This window comes from Pleurodeles waltl, chromosome 1_1, assembly GCF_031143425.1.
Source record: "Pleurodeles waltl isolate 20211129_DDA chromosome 1_1, aPleWal1.hap1.20221129, whole genome shotgun sequence".
In the NCBI taxonomy this organism is placed as follows: domain Eukaryota; kingdom Metazoa; phylum Chordata; class Amphibia; order Caudata; family Salamandridae; genus Pleurodeles; species Pleurodeles waltl.
Window position 1 is genome coordinate 950304098 of NC_090436.1, and position 21848 is coordinate 950325945.

The window sequence follows — 21848 nt, forward strand, 5'->3', positions numbered from 1 at the left end:
TAAATTGTCCCTGGGATGGGCCCCCCCAAGCCTGATAAAAGCTAGGGAAGAAGGGGGCATGCATATCCCTCCCCTAATTTTAAATCAGTGGCCCTAGTGGATAGGGTCTCTCGGCCTCACTAAGGCATGGGGAGGGAAGCTGTGCACCCCTTCCCCTAGATGTTTAACTCAGCCCCTGGGGATGGGGTCCATATGGCCTTGAAATGGCACCTGGAACACACCCCTCCCCTTAAAAAATTGATTGGCCACAGGGATGATGTCTGTGGTGCCTGGAAATGGCCCAGGAAAAGGGGCCGCTCTCCTTCTCCCCTTAACAATAGTACATGCCACCGACCTGGGCCTTGGCCGGTGGCTTGTTTTTGAAAAGTGCATGAGCCTGCAGTTTTTTTCGAAATTTTATTACAGGTTTGCAAATCCACCCCAAATTTGCATTTTTTTTTTTATTACATTTTTGGTCCGGGGGGAATCCCTATGGCTCTTCTATCTCTTTAAAATGTATTTCCAGGATAGGAGACTCAGGGTCTGATTACGACCTTGGCAGAGGGGATTACTCCATCACAAATGTGACGGATATCCTGTTCGCTGCATTACAAGTTCCATTATATCCTAAGGAACTTGTAAAACAGCAGGTGGGATATCCGTCACATTAGTGACAGAGTATTCCCCTCCGCCAAGGTCATACTCAGGCCCTCAGTCTCCTAAAATGGCAGTCATCACTTCTTTGTCAATGTCCTGGCAGCCATTCAGATCTTACCTTAAGATCTGTTGGCTCCACGGACCCTATGCAGCACAAAATGTATATAATATTTTTTACCTTAATTTATTGAAAGCTATTGAACTGAATCGCACCAAATCACAAGAACCATTCTTCCTGGATTAAGAATTTGGGGGCATATTTATACTCCGTTTGCGCCAAATTTGCGTCGTTTTTTTTAACACAAATTCGGCGCAAAACTAACGCCATATTTATACTTTGGCGTTAGACGTGTCTAGCGCCAAAGTATGAGTAAAGAGCGTCATTTTTTTGCGTGAACGCCTTCCTTGCGTTAATGAGATGCAAGGTAGGCGTTCCCGTCAAAAAAAATGACTGCGCCGCAAATGCGTCGTATTTATACTCCCGGGCAAGAATCACGCCCGGGAGTGGGCGGGGCAAAAAACCCCGCATTTGCGCCTCTTTTTAACGCCTGGTCAGGGCAGGCGTTAAGGGACCTCTGGGCTCAAAATGAGCCCACAGCTGCCCTCCCATGCCCCCAGGGACCCCCCCTGCCACCCTTGCCCACCCCAGGAGGACACCCAAGGATGGAGGGACCCACCCCAGGGACATTCAGGTAAGTCCAGGTAAGTATATATATATTTTTTTTTATATTTTTTTTTTGGCATAGGGGGGCCTGATTTGTGCCCCCCTACATGCCTCAATGCCCAATGGCCATGCCCAGGGGACATAAGTCCCCTGGGCATGGCCATTGGGCAAGGGGGCATGACTCCTGTCTTTACTAAGACAGGAGTCATGTAAATGGCGTCTGGGCGTCGTTAAAAATGGCGCAAATCGGGTGGAGGCGATTTTTTGCGTCAACCTGACTTGCACCATTTTTAAGACGCCCTAACGCCATTTTTCCCTACGCCGGCGCTGCCTGGTGTACGTGTTTTTTTTCCACGCACACCATGCAGCGCCGGTCTGCTTGCGCCGGCTAACGCCATTCAATAAATACGGCGCCCGCATGGTGCTTCGGAATGGTGTTAGCCGGCGCAAAATTTTTTGACGCTAAACTGCGTTAGCGCAGTTTAGCGTCAAAAAGTATAAATACGGGCCTTGATTTCTGACAAAATGATGTAATTCCATTCATCCACTTTGGCTGTAGCTGTGACTATTTTTCCTATGGAGAAATGAATGTTCTTTTTCTATCTCACTCCTTTTCCTATTCTCAAGTACCAAAAATAGAGAAAGAAATACTCACCAAAGTGGCAGGAGTTGCAAGAGGTCCAGTCAGCACCAGGCAGCTGTCACTAAACACCATGCCTACTCCTGCAGTGTGTTATGCCTTCCAGACAAGCCACAGTCCCTGGGGGACTTCAAACATACAGAATTCAGCAGGAGACGCAAGAGAACCAATCAACACCACGTGGGCACTACTATAAACTGCGCCTACTCCTGCAGCGCAGTACCCCTCTCAGAGAAGCAGAGGGAGGTATTCAAACATTCACAAAAGTGGCAGGAGTCCAGAGAGATCCAATCAGCACCACACTGGCGCTACTAAACACCGCACCTACTCCTGCAGTACAGGACACCTGTCATAGAATCCTCAGGCCCCAGGACTACAAACACTCACCAAAGAGGCAAGAGCTGCAAGAGATCCAGTCAGCGCCAGGTCAGCACTACTAAACACTGTGTCTAGTTCAGCAGTACGGGGCACCCTTCAGAGAAGCTGTAGTCCAAAGAGGACTTCAAGCACTTACCAAAGTGTGTGCAGCCACAAGTGACCCAATCAGTGCCAGTAGGGTGCTAGTAGGGTGCTAGTAAACACCGGTCCTACTATCACAGCACAGAATGCCTGTGATAGAAGTAGTGGGCCCCAGGGGACTTCAAACACTCACCAAAAAGTGAGGAGCCACCAGAGATCCAATCAGTGCCAGGTGGGTGCTACTAAACACAGGCCTTACTCCAGCAGCAAAGGACACCTGTCATCGCCAGCCGGGTCCTACTAAACACCACTCACCTACTCCCACAGCCCAGTACATCTGTCAGAGAAGCCACTGGGTCTTCAAACACTCATCAAAGTGGCAGGAGCTAGAAGAGAATCAATCAGCACCAGGCAGGTGCTACTAAACACCTCTGCAACACAAAAGGATGATGGACGAAGTGCTGAAACTTTTTAAACACTCACCCCGTCACAGATCTTGGTTTAATCCATTGTTCTTTTGCTCACCATGCTACGTCAGTTTGGCCCCAGCCATATCCAAATCACGTTTCACCCTGTTCCCCATGGGAGCAGTCCAGATCGAACTGCCATTCCCGGATCTGAAACAGGCATCCTGGAACACATTCTGAGGTATCACCCCTCATAAGCCAGGCTAGCTGGAATCCAGTGGTACAATGAGCAAGGGACCCAAGTCTGGGCATACCCTGGTAACTTATGGCGACTGTAGCAACACAATAGGATGATGGATGGGGTGCAGAAACATTTCAAACACTCACCCTGAGTCACAGATCTGGGTTGAATCCATTGTTCTTTTGCTCACCATGCCACCCCAGTTTGGACACAGCCATAAGCAAATCAGTTTTGACCCTGATTTGGATCACAACTGATTCGCATATGGCTGGGCTCAAACTGGAACGGCATGACAAGCAAAAAAAACTAATGGATTAAACCCAGATCTGTGACTGGGGTGAATGTTTGACTTGTTCCTCATCCCGTCCATCCTTTGTTCTTTTGCTACTAAACACTGCACCTACTCCCAAAGAGCTGGGCATCTGTAAGAGAAGCAGCAGGACTTAGGGCACTCACCAAAGTGGCAGGAGCAACAAGAGAATCATTCAGAACCATTCGGGTGATACTAAACACTACTTCTGCAGTGCAGGATGCCTGTCAGAGAATCCACAGGCCCCGGTGGACTTCAAACTCTCATCAAAGAATGGCAAGAGATCCAGTCAGTGCCAGGTGGGGGCTACTAAACACTCTGGCTATTCCAGCAGTGCAGGACACCTGTCAGAGAAGCCATGGACCACGGAGAACTTCAAACACTCATTAAAACAGGAGGCGCCACAAGAGATTCAATCGGCACAAGGTGGGTGCTACTAAACACCGGTCCTACTCTTGCACACATCACAGGACACCTGAAAGACCTCCACTGGCTCACCATTGAAAAGAGGATCAACTTCAAAATCCTCATACATGCCTACAGAGCCTTACACAACATCAGACTCAGCTACCTCAACCACTTCATCACCTGGCACTCCATTACAGACCTCTTCACTTGTCCCACTAGTCACTCACCAATGTATCCCGCGTAAAGAAGTATTTGGCTGGAAGACCTGGCAGCAAAAGGCTGGAACACCTTACCTTTTCACCTCAGACAGTTGCCATCGCTGCCTCAGTTCAGGAAGGACCTCAAGGCCTGGCTCTTCAGCTGAACTCTGAGGACACACCCCTCGGTCTTGAGACCTTATGGGTGAGTAGTGAGCTCTAAAAATAATTGATTGATTGATTGATTTTAGCACAGGGTGCCTGTAGTAGAATCCATGGACCTCAGGGGACTCACCAAAGTGGAAGGAGCCACAAGAGAGCCAATCAGCAGCAGGCGGGCACTACTAAACATGGGGCCTACTCCTGCAGCACGGGATGCCTGTCACAGAAGCCAGGGGCCCCAGGAGACTTCAAACACTCACCAAAGCCTCAGGAGTCAAAAGAGATCTAATCAGCGCCAGGTGGGTGCTACTTACTGTGCCTACTCCCATAGTGTGGTACTCCTGTCGGGGAAACTGCAGGGGCCCAGGGGACGTTTAACACTCGCTAAAGTGGCAGGAGTCACAAAAGAACCAATCAATGCTAGGGGGTCCCACTAAACACCACACCTACTCCCACAGCACAGTACACCTGCCAGAGAAGCCATGGGTTGCGGGATCTTCAAACACTCACCAAAGCAGCAGGAACCACAAGAAATCCAATGAACACCAGACAGGTGCTACTAAACATTGTGCCTAATCACACAACACTGGACATCTGTGAGAAAAGCCTCGGGCCTCGGGCTACTTCAAACACTCACCAGAGTCGCAGGAGCCACAAGAAAATCAGTCAGCACCAGTATAAACAGTGTGCCTACTGCGGCAGCGCAGTACACCTATCAGAGAAGCTGCGGGCCTTGTTGGACTTCAAGGACTCACCAAAGTTGCAGGAGCCACAAGAGATCTAATCAGCGCTAGGCGGGCGCTACTAAACACCACGCCTATTACTGCAGCATGGTATGTGTTTGGGACGTGTCTGAACCCGTGCACTGGTAAAGGCTGGGCTAAGAGCAGGCCCATCATCGCCTGCCAGTGCCTGGAAGAGGCTCTGCTGGGCTACCATATTTACATTGGGATATCGGCATGACATGGGTAAGAGGAAATCTTTTTGTTTTGCCGGTGCAGCTCCTTCAGGGGGACCTCAGAACTGCCCCTCTATTACTTTGTACTTAACGTCTCCAGTAGGGGCCTTAGATGATCAAATTCAGTCTGTAGAAGAAGAAGTAGGCCTGATATGGGAACCCCCAAAAACTCTTTCATCTTGCCAAATGAGGAGGAAAAAGACCTGTGAGGTTTGTGGCCAGGGGGTTGTCCCATTAATGAAGGAAGCTTGGATGGGGAGTTATATTGGCTGAGATTCATCCTGAACCATGTACTTTCTTTTTTGCATCAGTTTAGCCTTCTAAGAAAAAGAAAAAGAAAGATTTGTGTGTGGACAAAGGGACTGCCCCAGGGGAAGCGAACACAATTGAATATAGTATCTCTTTTAATGCTGCTGTGTTGCTTTAGACCATCAAAAAGGACTTAACTCTTTTATTCAACTGCATAATGATGAGTGTTGAACTGCTGCTGAATAATTAATTTGGGAAAGTTGAGCTCTTAATTAAGAATGCACTGGCTGGTCTGTTTGAGAAAATGTCTCTGATGGAGTCTAAAGTTATCAATTTAGGCCCTGTGGCGACTACTACATTGAATATAACAGTGGGTAGCAAATGCCCCTGTGCTGAGCTGTAAAATCCTTCTTTAGACCATCTCACTACCTTGATACAGAATTATCCTCCTCTTGAATCCCCTAGTGTGTCCGGGATTAAACGGGCTAGTGGGAAATTTAGTGAACATAGGGTAATTCCTTTGAGGGGCATAGAAGAATGAAGATTGGCTCACAACTGGTATAAATCCCCATTGTCCCAGTAGTATAATAATCAAATGAAAAAAGCCAACTTAAGAAGTACAGAGGGGGAAGGGCAGAAGGGTGGGTGAGGTAATTTCCTTTCTTCTTCGTTAGTTCCCACTAGAAAGACCAATGATCCCTAGACATAGATTTCACCTGCTCCTTGGATCGAACCCATTTGGAGCAATATTAACTGAAGTCCCACCACTAAGACCTGGATTGAATGAAACCACCCACCCTTTAAAAATAAAGTAATGCACTGGTGTAACAGGCAGATGGGGAGCAGGGATCTAATAGTTTCCCACATTGGCATGGTCGGAAGAATTGTATAGGTAGGGCCAAGTGAGAAAACACAGGAGGGCGATGTCATCAGCTTTGATTAACTAGAATGGGCAGGGCAGTTAACATGTCAAGCTTTTCAGATGAACCCCACTCTAACAGGGATCAAGGTACTACCATTAGGATACTTTTACCCACCAAATGTCCCTAACTCTCAGAGAACCTTTATGAAACCGGTAGGGAAACAGGTGAGGCTGCAAGTTAGGACCAAACCCATAAAGGTGAAAAAAAGTTTTGACCCATTGATGACCCTTGATTCCAACAATTGACTGATCAGTCCTGATATAAACGCACCCCCGATACAGGAGAGTGAAGATTGAATGTTGATCAGTCAAAGCCCCACTGTAACATCCAAAACGAACACCTTTTATAAGCTCCTGAGTTGGAACATTGCTGGCCTAGCCAACAAGCAATCTGATGGTAGATGATTGAGTATTCTAAAAGATTATCATATTGTGAGGCTACATGAGACCTGGGATGCAATACTTTTCATTTAGAGGGATACGTTTACGTTTTTCTCCGGCCACCCACTCTTCCAGTGTCAGAAGTAAGGGTGGGTTACTCACACTGCTTTCTCTTGAGATCACCTATTAAATTATGCAAGTTGACACAGGCTGCCAGTTTTTATTGGCAGTTAACTTGATTTTTAAAATTTCACCTAGTCTGTTAGTGAGTAACTTTTATAACTCATACTCGAATAACACTTCTATTGACCATTTAGTGGCCTTAAAAATGTATCTTGATAGATACCTGGAAAAACAATGTTCACAGTGTGTGGTGATTCTACTCGGGGATTTTAATACCCACTTGTGTTCCTCACCATGTTTAATTGGAGAGGAGTGTCATCTAGGAGCAGGTCCCCATTTTGAGCATTTGAAACAAGGTGACCTAGTAAGCACCATTATGGCTTACCACAGTCTGGTAGTTCTCCACCATAATATTGCGGGTCTAAGACCTGTCAAAATTATCTCTACATTCACTGTGAGAGGTTCAAACTCCATTATTTATTCTATATTGAGCTCAGGTTATTTAGTTCATTTTATTAGGCAATTCAAGGTTATCTGCAGCCAGGTTTGTGACCACAACCTCCTACAGTTATTTATCAACTAGAGACAGGGGAAGGATGTTTGAAGTAAAACAGGACCTGAGATTTTGCACATCAGACCTGTAGATCAGGGGCACAGATCGAAGCGGACTAAGGTAGCCTCAAACACTTTATCAGGTAATCTACACCTTACATGTGTCCAGAACATTCACATATGTCTAGAGGTTATTTCATGTCCTGATGTACTGTTATTGGTGTTCCACAAGGTCTGTATGTCTGTTTGTGAAACCGTAACCTATTTGGGAGGGAAACCGAAGGCACCTGAAAGTAGACAGTTTGATCACAACTCAAAGGCTCATCAAAGTTTGCTCCTAGCCATCAAGAAAATTCCCAGCAGGGAAGTAGCTCCATGTAGAAAGAACTATACTATGGCACTTGCTGACCCAAAAAATGATATTAAGAAAAAAGCAATGGCTCAACATCTTAAAAAATGTAACAACATTTTGGAAGACAGTACATTTCCATACTTTACAGGAACTGCTAATGGCTTGTTGGAGTGCAACATACCCCCTGAAGTTTGGGTGCAGCATTTCCAGGGAATATATGGTTATGTTACTGTTGAACAGTCAGCCTGTGATAAGGAGGTTTTGTTTGGCAAATCTAAAGTAGTCTTCTGTGAGGAAGAGCAAAATGAGGCTATCATTTATCAGTCGAAATACAAATCTACTTATCCAGATGGTGTACCTGCCAAACTTTATAAAATAGAACCTGTGAAATGGGCCAACATGTTGACTAACATGCTAAATGCAATAGTGATAGAGGGTATTCCACAATCATGATCCAGGGCAAGGTCCATCATCATCTCAGTGTTCACAAAAGGTGAAAGAAAGGATCTGCATTGTTACATACCTGTATCACTCATTAACTCAGTAGTTAAGGGTATGGGACAAGTTATCCATTCTTGGTAGACCTTGTGGTTAGCAGAAAATACACTTTAGTCCAATTTGCAGTATGGTTTCAGAGCGAGCACAAGTATATGGATCAATGTTTGAACCTGCAGCTCATTGTAGGGAAGTACACTATTGCTAAGGAAAGCTCGCTACATCTGGCCTTTAGAGACCTTACATCAGCTATTGGCATGGTTAACAGAAGCAAATTGTGGTCTATTCTGCCTAACATGGGTGTTGATAAAGATATAGGATATCATGTTCGCCATATTACAAGTTTCACAGGATATAGTGTAACTTGTAATATGCCGGATGGGATATCCATCACGTTTGTGATGGAGTATCCTATATGCAAAGATCATAACGAGGCCCATAGTGTATTTTTTGCACAAATTGTATAATGATCTGTCCTCAGTAGCCAGATATAATCAGGCTGTGAACATCATTCAAGGTCTCCCGGGGAGTAAAACAGGGGTGTATACCTGCCCCTCTCTTATTCACACTATATATAAAGGATTTGGAGAAGACCCTGGGTGCAGCCTGTAACGACATCCCTCTAGAGGGATTACATCTTATTCCTTCCCTCGTATATGCTGATGCTGCGATGCTGCTGGCAAGAACTGTGGTAGGTCTGCAGCATCTGCTTAATTTCTTTGTTAGTTTTATGAGAATATCACAAGTCAACAATAAAAAAAAGCTAGAAAAGGTACTATTCAGACAGAATTCAAAATGCCAAATGTGCAAATAAAGAATTTCTATAGAATTCTTACCACATTTCATAAATCTAAATGCACAGAAGGAACTCATCCCATTACTCAGAAATTCAAGGAGAAACTGGCAAATCATTACACAACCAAAGCAGACACATTGGACTCCTATTTAAAACACAGAGAAACCACCAGCACTAACCCATTTCCAAAACTCCCATCCAAGAGTAGGCTAACCCAGCCGAAGTGAATTTATGGATCTAGTCAAAGCAAGCAGGCCAGCCGGCAGCCCTACTGACCCTTGCCCAAAACAAATCTTCAAAAACATTCTTTTAACTGTGTTGGCTGCCACACCTTTAAGAAGAATGTCACAATTCACTGAAGATAATACCATCATTTGAGACTACCATACAGGATTCCATCCAGGAAGATGCACAGAAGCTGCTCTCATTGCCATCTGAGACCTTAAGAACACAGTACACTGGAATGGGGCTGCTGCTCTAATTCTCTTGGACCTTTCAGCTGCATTCAACATAGTTGGCCATGACACTCTAAAACAAAGACTCTATGAAGCTGGCATAAAGGAGACTGCTCTCTACTAGATTACATCCTATGTTCAATACAGAACAAATGTCATCTACACTCCTCCTTTATCATCAAAACTGTACTTCCCAAAAGTAGGGGTCCACTCAAGGCTCTATCATCTCATCCATGTTTTTCAGCATCTAGATGAAGTAATTAACAACAATGATTAGTGAATTTCAGCTTACATGCTATAACTCTGCAGAAGACACACAAAAACTTTTTAAACCGGAAAGCCCTAAAGACATTGGAAATTCAAAAATCTTCAGTTGGCTCAGAGCCATTGATCAGCGGATGACATAGAGCCATTTCAAACTGAATGCTTCTAAAACTGAAATACTCATATGTGGCAAGTGGAAAAATTATGACCCACTCTTTGCCTAGCCTGATGATCTGGGACCACCTCCTAAAGTATCTAAAGAAGTAAGAAACCTTTAAAACCAAGTTATCAATAAGTGCCCAAGTGGACAAATTAGCAAGTACAAGCTTCATTACTATAAAAACTCTCTGAGATATCTGTCCACATCTGTGATTTCCACACAAGGTCCAGGCTACTATCTCTCTTGTGCCATCTAAACTGATTGCTACCAATGACCTTTACCCTAGATCATCTGTATCAACTTTGAAAAGACTAGAACTGATTCAGAACTCCGATGCCAGACTACTCCTACATGTAAAACCACAAGCCCACATCTCCCCTACCTTGAGGGCTCGACTTTGGTTAACTGTTGCCAGAAGATACACCTTTAAGCTGCTTTGTATCACTCACAAAGCAATAAATGGAACAGGACTGCTTTTCATCAGGAATACAACTGCTTTTTATCAGAAATACAATCAGCAAACACATTCAAAAGAGAAACTTCTGCTTCAGACTGCCACCTCACCTCAAAATGCCACCATACAAGAAAAAAACATAGGTGGTACACCATTCTCCGTTCAAACAGACAAACTATAGAATTTATTACCTCCAAACATAAGATCATGGGATAACTATCTGATCTTCAGTAGACTACTCAAGTGTTTCTTTTTTCCTATATAACCACCATATTCAAACAATAGTGTACAGCATATCCCTGTGTATGTCAGCATTTATAATTTGATTATGTGTATGTATGTAGAGATGTATATTTCTTTGAACAAATATGTATAATAATTATGTTTTTTTAAATGTATAGACATTCTTTAGGTCTGCTTATCAAATGTATATATTACTTATGGGTTAAATAGAAATATATAAATAAATGTATATTATATTATGCTGAACATGTATATATGTTGCTGCATAGTTTTCATGGTTTTATATTAAATAAGGCTTCTCCAACGAGTAGATGATGAGCTACTGGTAGCTCTCCAGCTACCTGTAAGTAGCTTTTCTGTGTTTGGACCATTCTAAAAAATTAAAAACCTTTGCTTTGTTAAGTTGATATATGTATGCCAAAATTGAAAAGGCTTTATTTGAGACAAAAATGTGTGTATTTTTAGAACGCATAAGCTGATGTTTGGAAAAAAAATGTTTACATTTTCAAAATCTATTTAAAGTTGATGTGAGTGATAAATCATGCAGCAGTGGAGAGATGTATGGCTAATATTTCCTTGATGCCAGTGGCATTGCAGTTCTGGTTGTTGTACATTAGCTATGTAAAGACATTCTTTAAAGCCTTTTTTACTTTACTGCTGGCAACCTTAACTGACGCACCAAGGTGACTACTACTGATAATTTTGCATGGAGTAGCCATTGATGTATTTTTCTGATGTGCTTACAACTCGAATAACATTAGTAGCTCTGGTGATTTTTATCAGAGATAAGTAGCTCTTGTTACCGAAAAGGTTGGAGACCCCTGGATTAGATGCTTATGGATCTCTGTTTTACTTATCTATCACAATATGTAAATATTCTCATAACTATTGTATCTGCAAGTGCTTCACTACTCAAATTTTGAGGAAAATAGAAAATTAAAAAAATTCTAAAAAATAGAAAATAGTATACAAAATACTATACTCCTAGTGGAGCAGGAAAAAAAACTTTGCCTCTCTCCGATGAACTACTCTGTGTCTCACCCTCGCAATATATCCTCTACCTCCACTCTAACTCACCCCAAACCTCATTCTACTACTATGATCTTCAAAACAACCTTTTTTAGACTCGTCCCTCCTCTACCCCTCCTTGGATCCCCCAAAACCTCATTAGACTTCATGATCTCCGAAACAACCCTTTCTAAAGTCTTCTCCCATGTACCTCTCCTTTGCCTCATCCCAAACCTTTTTTACTACTATGATCTCACTAACCCATTTCTAGAGACTCTTCTCTCCTCTATCTCTCCTTTTACTCATCCAAACCCTCCTCTTACTACTATGATCTCCCAAATAACACTTTCTAGACTCTTCCATCTTCTATCCCTCCATTATCATTTTCAATCCAGCTCACATGTCCGCAGATCAGATGATCTCATATTTCCCTATACTAATCCACCACTAATTCTTTTTGGGTTCTGGAGTAGCGTGCTACTCGCCGAAGAGCGATTCAATACCTTGTAAGGAGTGGTAAACGCTATATAAATACAATTACAGTTACAATTACAAATCAGCAATAGAATCGCCCCTTTCCTTTAGCCTTGCCCATTTGAAATTCTATGACATCCCACCTCTAGCCGGTATTCCTACAATACACCATTCAGTATTGCTTTTGTTCTATTATCAATGTTTACTTGAGCTGTGTAGTGAATATGGAGATGAGAGCTGTTCATTCACTGACAAGTTGCAGCATTGGCAAGTACATCTTTCAGATAACTTTTAAAACGGATGACGAAAGGTTTTGTGAATGTATATGTTTGAGAAAACTATTTTCCCTAAAAGATTGTGTACTATATTCAAATTAAATTACCTTTAAATTGACTGTATTCTTTATAAACATGTAGCACCTTCACCAAATAATGTACGTTGTCCCTCAAACTTGTTATATTGTTTATTTTTTGTGACCAGAGCACTTGAACCAAAGTTCTCTCTAAGAGAAAGAATAATGGGTTATGTTTACACAATTACCTGATTTGTGCTCAGTTTATTGATTTCAGAAGAAGAAAATACTTAGTCAGCCCTGTCCTGGTTTGAACCTGATGAGCATGGTACATGCACTTTCAGCAGTGTGACGTCTTTTTCTTTTCCTTCAGGTCAGTGCCCTGAAGTCGTCACACTACGCATTTGGAACAACAGTGGTTATTGGAGTAGCGCCAGCCGGTGCCCACCTCTCCTTCGATCCCATGCTGCTGCTCACAGGGCGCACTTTGAAAGGAGCTCTTCTTGGAGGTAGGGCAGTGAGTTGGTATTAGGTTACATTGCAGTGCAAGTGTGGTGGACTCCAAATGAAGGAAATGTGTTGCTTACTTTTACATTGGGGGTGAGACTTAAAAGGGAGGTAAGGATACAGGTGTGTAAAGTTTTGCAAACCCCTAGACGTACTGTGTTTTAATGGCAGCCTCATTCAAGGGATGCATATTTTACTAGAAGAAGACCCTTTATGCCTAGTTGTATTACAGAACCTGTCCGGATGGCAACAGTGAAGTTGCAAGATTGATAGCAACAATAACTGGTGAACAAAACTGCACAAAACTTGACACGTAACTAGACATTTTACAGAGAATATCACCCTTATAGAAATATAAGTTATATAAGTTATAGTTAGGGCTTAGGGGCAGACTTAACAAAAGTGGCGCTGCACACAGTGCAGCGCCACTTTTCTTGCAGCCCTTAGCGCCCCCCTACTGCCACCATGTGTGTGCCGTATTTAAATACAGCACACCATGGCTCAGGGTAGTGGCAATAGCACCAACATTTCTTGACGCTATTGATGTACTGTTCAGGGTTAGAGCCAAAATGTTGGCACTAACTCTGAATAGTACATAGGGGTCCATTATAAATTATGTTGTTCCCCTTTTTAATACTTGCTCTGAGCAGGTGTTAAAAATACCGCAAAAAATGGCGCAAAGAAATCTTTTAGATTTCTTTGCACCATTTTGTGAGCCTCCCCCCAACAAGTTAAAACCGTCCCTTGCATACTTTATGCCAGGAGTTATAAAGTGGTGCAATGCATGCATTGCGCCACTTTGCAAATCTGGCGCTGCAATTTTGGCCTCGTTGGGTAACATTGGAGTCAAAATATGACACTAATGTGGCCCAAAGAGGCGCTAGGCCCTCTTAAATCTGAGCCATACATTCTGTACAAAAAGCTTTTTTTTGACTTGCCTATATCTTTGGCACAGTTTGACAGATCTTCACAAAATTTCCCCCAAAAAAGTCAAGTTGGCCCTTGTTGTGCATGGAAAGTTTTGGGACGATCTGTCAAGCGTGCAGGGGACAGAGATGAAATTTCTGATTTTGACAGCAGGACCTGCTTTACAGCTATGTCCTGGGGTGAGAACCTGTGGGACGTAGCTGGAGCCGGCCATCGGGGGGAGGGGTGACAGTCCCCAGGGCTGCATGGCCCCCATCTGACGACAATAGCACTGAGGGTGGTAGCCCCTGGGGCGCATGGGGGCAATGAGCCCACCCCTGCATATATCTATATAGAAGCCCTGGGGGTGGTGGTCCCCAGGGCATCGGGGTGAGGGCCCACCTGCATTTTTATAAACAAAAGCCCTGGCGAGGTGGTGGTCCCAGTGCAGGGGAGGCCCTCAGGCCCCCACATATACAAAGATGAAAGCCCTTGGGAGGTGGCAGCCCCTAGGACAGTAGGGGGGCGCAGACCCCCCACATTTTTAAAAATGAAAGTCCTGGGGAGGTGGCAGTCCCCAGGGCAGCGGGGGAGCTGCGCCCCCGCCACTTATTGAAAACAAAAAAATGATATCTCCGGGGAGGTGGTGGTCCCTGGCACTGTGGGGGGGCCGGAAGCCCCCATACACTAAATTTTCAATGCCCCCAGGACCTGACCCACCGGGGGGCCTATAAAAAAACAAGCTGGGAAGTCCGCGCTTGTTTGTATTTTTTTTTAATTGTGAATTTGTGAATATCACACACTCACAGCAAAAAAATAAATTAAAGAAATGTTTTTTTGATCTGAGGGTGTCCTCTGGGACATCTGTGCTAAGGGGTCAGGATGTCTCTACCCTGGCCCCTTTTATTTTATTTTTACTGTTTTTCGGCTGCCAAAATTTCTTTGTTTGAAGTGTTGGCAGCCAATCAGAGCTTTGCATTTCCCTGCACAAGTTCATCTTTGTTCACAAATACTTCACAGCCAGAGATATCCAAATTTGAAATTCCCCAAATTTCTCAAAAAATACGGAACGGATTTGTACCAAATAAGCGAAAGCGAAATCTGCATACCAAAAGCTAGCTTTCTGCCAAATTTGGGGGCATATTTATGAGCCCCTAGCACCATATTTCCAAGGTGGCGTTAAGCCAATTTGTGTTGCTTAACGCCACCTTGTAAAAACGAGCTCTTCATACGCAACACCTTCCCGCACATAAACAATCAATCCCCTCAACACAGAAATCCTTGCACAATGGTGCAGGGATGCCTGCTTTGGTGCTGGCAGCTAAATTTAGTGCCAGCGCAGGGGACAACATAGCGGTGCAACCCCGCATTGTGAAAATGATGGAGCACGGGGCTGCCAATTTCGGAGCAGCATTGCACTTTGTCATTTTCCTATAAATATGGGCCTAAGTTAAATTTCGTCCAGTGGTTCAGACGTTAGGCGTGTCTAAAGAATCCTATGGAAATTTATATGTGAAATGCAACCTTTTTTTAGCCAAATTTTTCTTAGCCTCTGCTTAACTGATCACCCCAAAACTTTCCACGCGCAACAAGAATCACCGCAAAACATTTTTGGGACATTTTGTGAAGATTCGTCAAACGATGCCAAAGATATAAGCAAGTCAAAAAACGCTTTTCCTATGAAAACATGGTCCTAACTTTAACTTGCTACTGACGACCGCACACATATATATATATATATATATATATATATATGTATATATATATATATATATATATATATACACGCACACACACACACACACATACACACACACACACCTTTATTTTGAACATGCTTTACAGTGGGATTCTCAGAGGTTTGTGGATCCAATTTTAAAACTAAACAGGTCCATTTAGAAGAATGAGGAATCATTTTTCTCTTCATCTATTGCAATGCCTATGGGTTCTAAGTGAATCCGCAGATTAAAATTGTATTGCCTAGTAGCAATTGAAAATGTGTTTTGCAGCTGCCATTACTGACTGCAAAGCTTTGAAGCCTGCATCAGAAAAATGGTTGTGGGATTTAAATGAGCAGCCCAGAGCCTCTGGCTCCAGGGAAGCTATCAGGAACTGCTACAATAGCATAGATACTGCCCACAGAAATTAAACTTCATTTTTACAGCAGGGTTTGTTCATCTGCCTTCGGTCTTGCAGATCCCAAGGGTGGCTTTTGTAGTTTGGATTCACTGACACTGTTTCTCTGACCAAGATTCAGAGATCTTATACAGTTGGCATATTCTATTTTAATGGAAACAGAATTAGCAACATGGTGCAAGGGTGCCTGCGTCTAGGTAGCAACTTGAGCAGGGGGAAAAGACAGAAATGCAAAGTATTTTGTAAATACGGTGCATTTCTGCCCTTTCCCCGTGGCATGAGGCAGCGCAGCAATGTCACTTGCTGTGCTGCCCTGCGCCACTGCTTTTGTAAATATGCTCCCTAGGTCCTTGACCACTGCATTGATTGATGGTGCAATTATGAGGTCCTCACTCAATAATATTCTCATGTTTTGCCTTTCTTACATGACTGGAGGATAAATTTTTTTTTAGAATTTACAAAATGTTGTGTCTTAAGGTTTGTACCTCCCTGTACAATGGCCTCAATCATGGATCCATTCTAGAAGAGGAAGCTTCTGTTCATCTAATGAAATACATTGAATTGTGTGGTGCTTTTTGCCAGATTTCCGAGGTCATTTATTAGACAAATGTATATGTAGCATTCATGAGTGTACATTTGGTAATGTTCCCAATGTCAAATCAAAAACTGTGCAAGAGAACCAATTTACATGCAAAACAGCAGCGGTGACTGGTGGACCCCTCTGGCCTTCATCAAAACCCTCTGCCTACAGATGACTACATCTGACCCTTGCACACTTGTTGGCTTTGATAAAAGTGCTATATGCCAATCTATTCCAAATCAGTTTTGGGAACTCACTTTCAATCAATGAGGGGCATATTCAAGTAAACTGGCTCTGCACTAAGTGCAGCACCACTTTCCTTGTGACCCTTAGCGCCCCCCTACCGCCACCATGTGTATGCCATATCTAAGATACGGCACACCATGGCGCAGGGTATGGGGCAATAGTGTAATTTTTATTGACGCTATTGATGAACTCTGCGGGAGTAGCGCCAAAATATTGGCACTACTCCTGCAGAGTACATAGGGGCCATTATTAATAATGGAATCCCCCTTGTAACGTCAGCTCTGAGCAGGCGTTAAATGTGCCAGAAAAAATTACACAAGGGAATCCGTTAGATTTTCTTGCACCATTATTTCGGCCCCCCTAACGTAGGAATGCCCCCCTTGCATACAATATGACTGGCGCAGGCATAATGTAGCGCGAAGGGTTACAAAGTAGCGCAATGCATGCATTGCTCCACTTTTTAAATATGGTGCTAGGATTTTGGCCTCGTTCGGCCACATTAGCATCAAAACAAATGGTGGCACTAGTGGCTTATGAATATATGCCTCTAAATCTCCATGCAATATGCCTTTGCTGCAATATCACATACTGGCAGAAGCCGCTGAGAGGCCAGGTGTATAGGGGATTTGATAGCTCTCTTTTTACATCCAGCTGGGACTTTCCAAGCTTTAGATCTGTTAGAATTCTGCAAGCATATGTAATCATTATCTCCACTGACTTTTGGTTTTGTTTGTTCTGTCCTAGGGTAATTTTTACAAGGCCCTTTACGCCGCTGAAACGTCACTTTTAGTGACCGTCCAGCGACGCACACTGGAGGACCATAGTTAGAAGCCCACATAAAGCCACCCTGATTGGCTTTTCATGGTCTTGTAAATATGGACTGAGTCAACATGGCACAAGTCACTGCGTTGACATGGGCATTACAGTAGCTGTTCCCACGTAACACACATGGCATTTGACACATTCACAGATTTTGTAAGCCTGGGAATGCATCACAAGCCTACATTCCCCCCCACCAACACACACACACAAGGGAGGCATAATGGAGGTGCAACGAGGGGAAATACCTTTTATTTCTCCTCGTTTTTTCGTTTTGTGTGCAAAAAAAGTTCCTGCACAAAAACTGTTATCCCTGCAACTCAGATTCCCTTCTGAGTGGTGCAGGGGTGCCTTCGTTGGCGCCTGGCAGCCCATTATGCATCAGTGCAAGTGAAAAGGACAGGAATGCACCATATCTTATTGATACAGTGCATTCCTGCCCTTTTCGTTATGACGCAGGAGCAAGAAGGCTTGGGGCGCTGCCCTGCATCAAAATATTGTAATTATTCCTCTTAGATTTACACACAGACCTGCCAGACTGGCATCATTCATGAGTACAGCGTGTAGGCCATGATTAAAGAATTCCCCAGAAGCAACTTCGTTCGTGTCCATTCAAGTGTAGCCTCACATTCACCAAACCATTCAAATGCTACACAGGTAGATCACTTGCGCACTTTTAGCAATTTCAGCTACAATTTCTGGTACTGTCGATGTGGGGAAGTGGATGCTTTTCCCTTTCAATGATAAGCTATTTACTCTCATGACCACACTGTTGGATATCTCATTTGTTACTTTTTGATAACAGTCACAATGAGTGAAACCCACTGGGGGGGTGTTGGAGGGAGGGCTCAATAATGTATGGAATCATTACACTTTAAAACTCCTCTTCCACTTGCTGCTTTAGCTAGAAAGACCCTCAATGAGTTTGCCCCAATGTGCCTTGCCTCATTGATATGGAGTGCATTCTGTGTGTCTTTAGGTTTAAGCAGCCTTTTAAATAGTGTTAGAAGTAAACGTGCCAATATGTATCACAAGAGAAAGTTGAATATTAAACCTAGCAGAGCAGTTAATAATGAAATATTGGTGCTGAGGATGCAAGAGGCGGGCATCTAACTCTTCGGTATGTGTATTGGGGCCTCATTACGACTTTGGCGGACTGACAGTAAGACAGTGGGGGCTGCCAAAAGGCCGCCATGTTGGTGGTCATACAGACCGCCGTATTATGAGTTATACAGCAAAAATCTGAAGAAATGTCAACACCACCAGGACTTTGGAGAGTGGGAAAGAGGAAGCTCCACCACCAACACCACCTCGCCATCAGAAATTCCCTGAAACAATTACGACCCACCAATCATGATAGCGGTTCTCCCATGGCGGAAAACCAATGGCGGTGTCAACTGAGGTGGTCAGCGTTGTACACCATAATACACTGCACCACATTGGTTAGTTTGAATTCCACACACCTGGCACACATCCACACACCGAAACACCAACAAACTAAACTATAAAACACACCACTTGACACCCCAGAAATCTTTACTTCAAAAATGCCATACACAACTAGACAGACCCCGCAAACCAAAGTTAGGCTCCATACAATAGGCATACAATAAGCACCCTTCACCACTCCAAATATGACTCACCCACACCTGCATATCATACATATCACACAATATTTCCTCCACACATCAGACACCACCCATCACCCACTCACAACACAGCACCAACATCTCATCACCAGATTATTTTGACCTTTAAGGTACGTCCACACTACCTTGTCCCCATAAAAACATCCCTTCTTCACAGACGATGAGTTGAGGATAATGGTGGACAAAATCATCAGGGTAGAGCCACACCTTTTTGGAGCCCAAGTCCAACAAACCTCAATTACCAGGAAAATGGAGATGTAGCAAAAGATAGTTGACAGGGTGAATGCTGTAGGCAGCTATCCACCCACAAGGGAGGACACCAGGAAGAGGTGAAATGACATCAGGGGGAAGGTACGTTCCATGTCCGCCTGCCACCAGCTAGCGGTCTGCAAGACTGGCAATGGCCTCCCACCTCCTCCCTCATCATGGGAAGATCTTGGACATCCTTCACCCTGAGGGCTTTACAGGAATACCTGGGGGAGTGGAGTTGGGTAAGTCACAACACTGGAAATGTCACCCTGAAGTCCTGTCTTGCATGCTTACTGATCAACTTTTGGCATCTTAACAACCAGTTACTATTTCTGTAGCTGGCCACGACGCACAAAGTGCGACAATAGGGGGGACATCTCCTTAGCATCAGAAGGGACCACCATACCTTGCCAACAGTGGCAAACCAGGGCTGGATGCATTAGGAAGAAGCGAATAAGCATGTTTGTAGAGAGACTTGTTAACATGACTTTCTTTGCAGATGAACCAAGGAGTCGCAAAGCGGAATTACAGGGCAATCCTAAAGCGTTAAAATGATTAAAAAAACCTCCAGATGGTTATTTCTGGAGCCAAAAGCAATTCCTCAGGCCGCTGGGAGCCTTTACTGCGGGCCGTGGAATGACGCGACCGCGCTCCTTAATCCCGCAAGGGACAGTTGGAATCCTGAGCAACTGTGGAGACTGGCCTAGGTCTCGCTCTGACTTGTCAGGAGCATGACAAATAAATAAAGGAGGAGAGTGGTAAACCACGATAAAGGAAAGATCTGTAAGAATCTAAGTACGCTGGTGCAAAGAACACCAGACGGAACAGCTCTAGCTTTCTGAGGATGGGTGTCGGCCAGCTTTAACGAACTTATCTCCGACACCGGGATCGCCCGTAAGCTAACCCAACCTGTGTAATCAATAAACTTGCGACATATTATACCCACAATTGGTGTCCTGGGTGTCTTATTATGTTGCATGCATTGTATTGTTGTGAACTCCAGTGCGCAAACCCTAGGGGGCTAAGGGTAGCAGCGCTATGTGTCCAACGGTCCAAATACCTCTCCCTACCATACCACATGTCAACTAATCTCACCTGGGGGCACAGTGTCTGTGTATGGCGTATGTAGTAGAAAGACCTGACAGAACTACAGCTCCCAACAGGCACTGTTCTACCATTCACAAAACCAGAACAGTGTACCACAATGAAAATAGCCCTGCATGTCAACTACACAATTAACTCAACCACCTGAATGACCCACATGTTTGCAGTCTAGGGCAATGGCAGCAATGCTATGGGCATCTGCCAGTACAATGCCACAAACACACAGCTAATGCTGTGTCCTCTGCTAAAATGGCCCTCTTACCTCCCATCACCCATCAATAGATTCTCACCTGAGAGGAACACACATATCTGCAGTGTGCTGTACCAGGTGTAACCTGATATATATGGGCAGGTAGAATGGTTACTCCTAAGCTGATGGACAAGTCAGTGCCACTTTACACTCTGCAGCTGGCTGGTGACTCAGTACTTAGCTACTGCTATCTGTGAGGAACCTTGAACAACATCAAGCTACATAGCTGCCAAGACATGCATCTATCGACAGGCCTCCAACTGAAAAGCTAATCTGATATCATGTAGCAAGGTGTATGGCATCAGAAGTCCCTGTATCCCATATGGCTGTATCCCAGATTTGAAAGCATGTGTCACTGCCATATCAGGGGATTCGGTAAAGCCTTCCTGTACATGGCTCAAAGCATATCCACCTGTCAAATTATGATACCACATGTTGCATGACAATCTGTAACTGTCTGTTCCACTTCTCCAACATGTCACCTACCCATTGTAAGCATGGAGAGGACACCTGAGACAGCCCATCTGGGATATCTGGTCAGTCTGCACCTGTCAGGCTGACCCTGCCCACAACTACTCCTCCCAGCCCTGTTGCTTCAATATCCTAGGCAACCATTCGCCCTCAAACCTGTGTACTAAGGACAGATGATACCATCATGTGCACCCCAGTGCAGGTACCAGAGCCACCACTAGAGAACCCAGACAATGAAGGACCAGGCACCAGTGGGAGTGGGCAAACTGTGCCAAGGGCATAGGCACGTGTGGGCAGGGTGTGTGGGAGTAATGCTGTGGGCCAGCGGATTGAGGCTGCAATGGATACAACTGGCCAGGACACCATCTACCAAGTCTTGGGAGCCTACCAACAGACCCAAGGCATGATGGGCCAGGTACTTGCCATGCTGGGGGAGATCAAGCAGCTGCAGGGGATAACCACCAAAAAGTCATGCAAAAGTGGAAGGCCCACAATGCCAACATGGCCTCCCTAACAGGGGTGCTGAGAGACATTAATACCACCATGAGTAGATTATGTCCAAAACAGCAGACCCCTTCCATTGGTCATGTTATATGGAGGTTCTGCAAGGGAAGGACATGCCTCATACA

At 44.3% G+C, this 21848-nt stretch overlaps 1 protein-coding gene across 1 annotated transcript in view; it reads left to right on the forward strand.

Annotated features, from left to right (window-relative positions):
• Positions 1-21848, forward strand: part of LOC138289776 (alcohol dehydrogenase 1-like) — a 260138-nt gene that overhangs the window by 199820 nt on the left and 38470 nt on the right. Inside the window, exon 7 of the mRNA XM_069230196.1 lies at positions 12676-12811. Coding sequence (XP_069086297.1) covers positions 12676-12811 — 136 coding nt within the window. The remainder of the gene's footprint in view (positions 1-12675; positions 12812-21848) is intronic.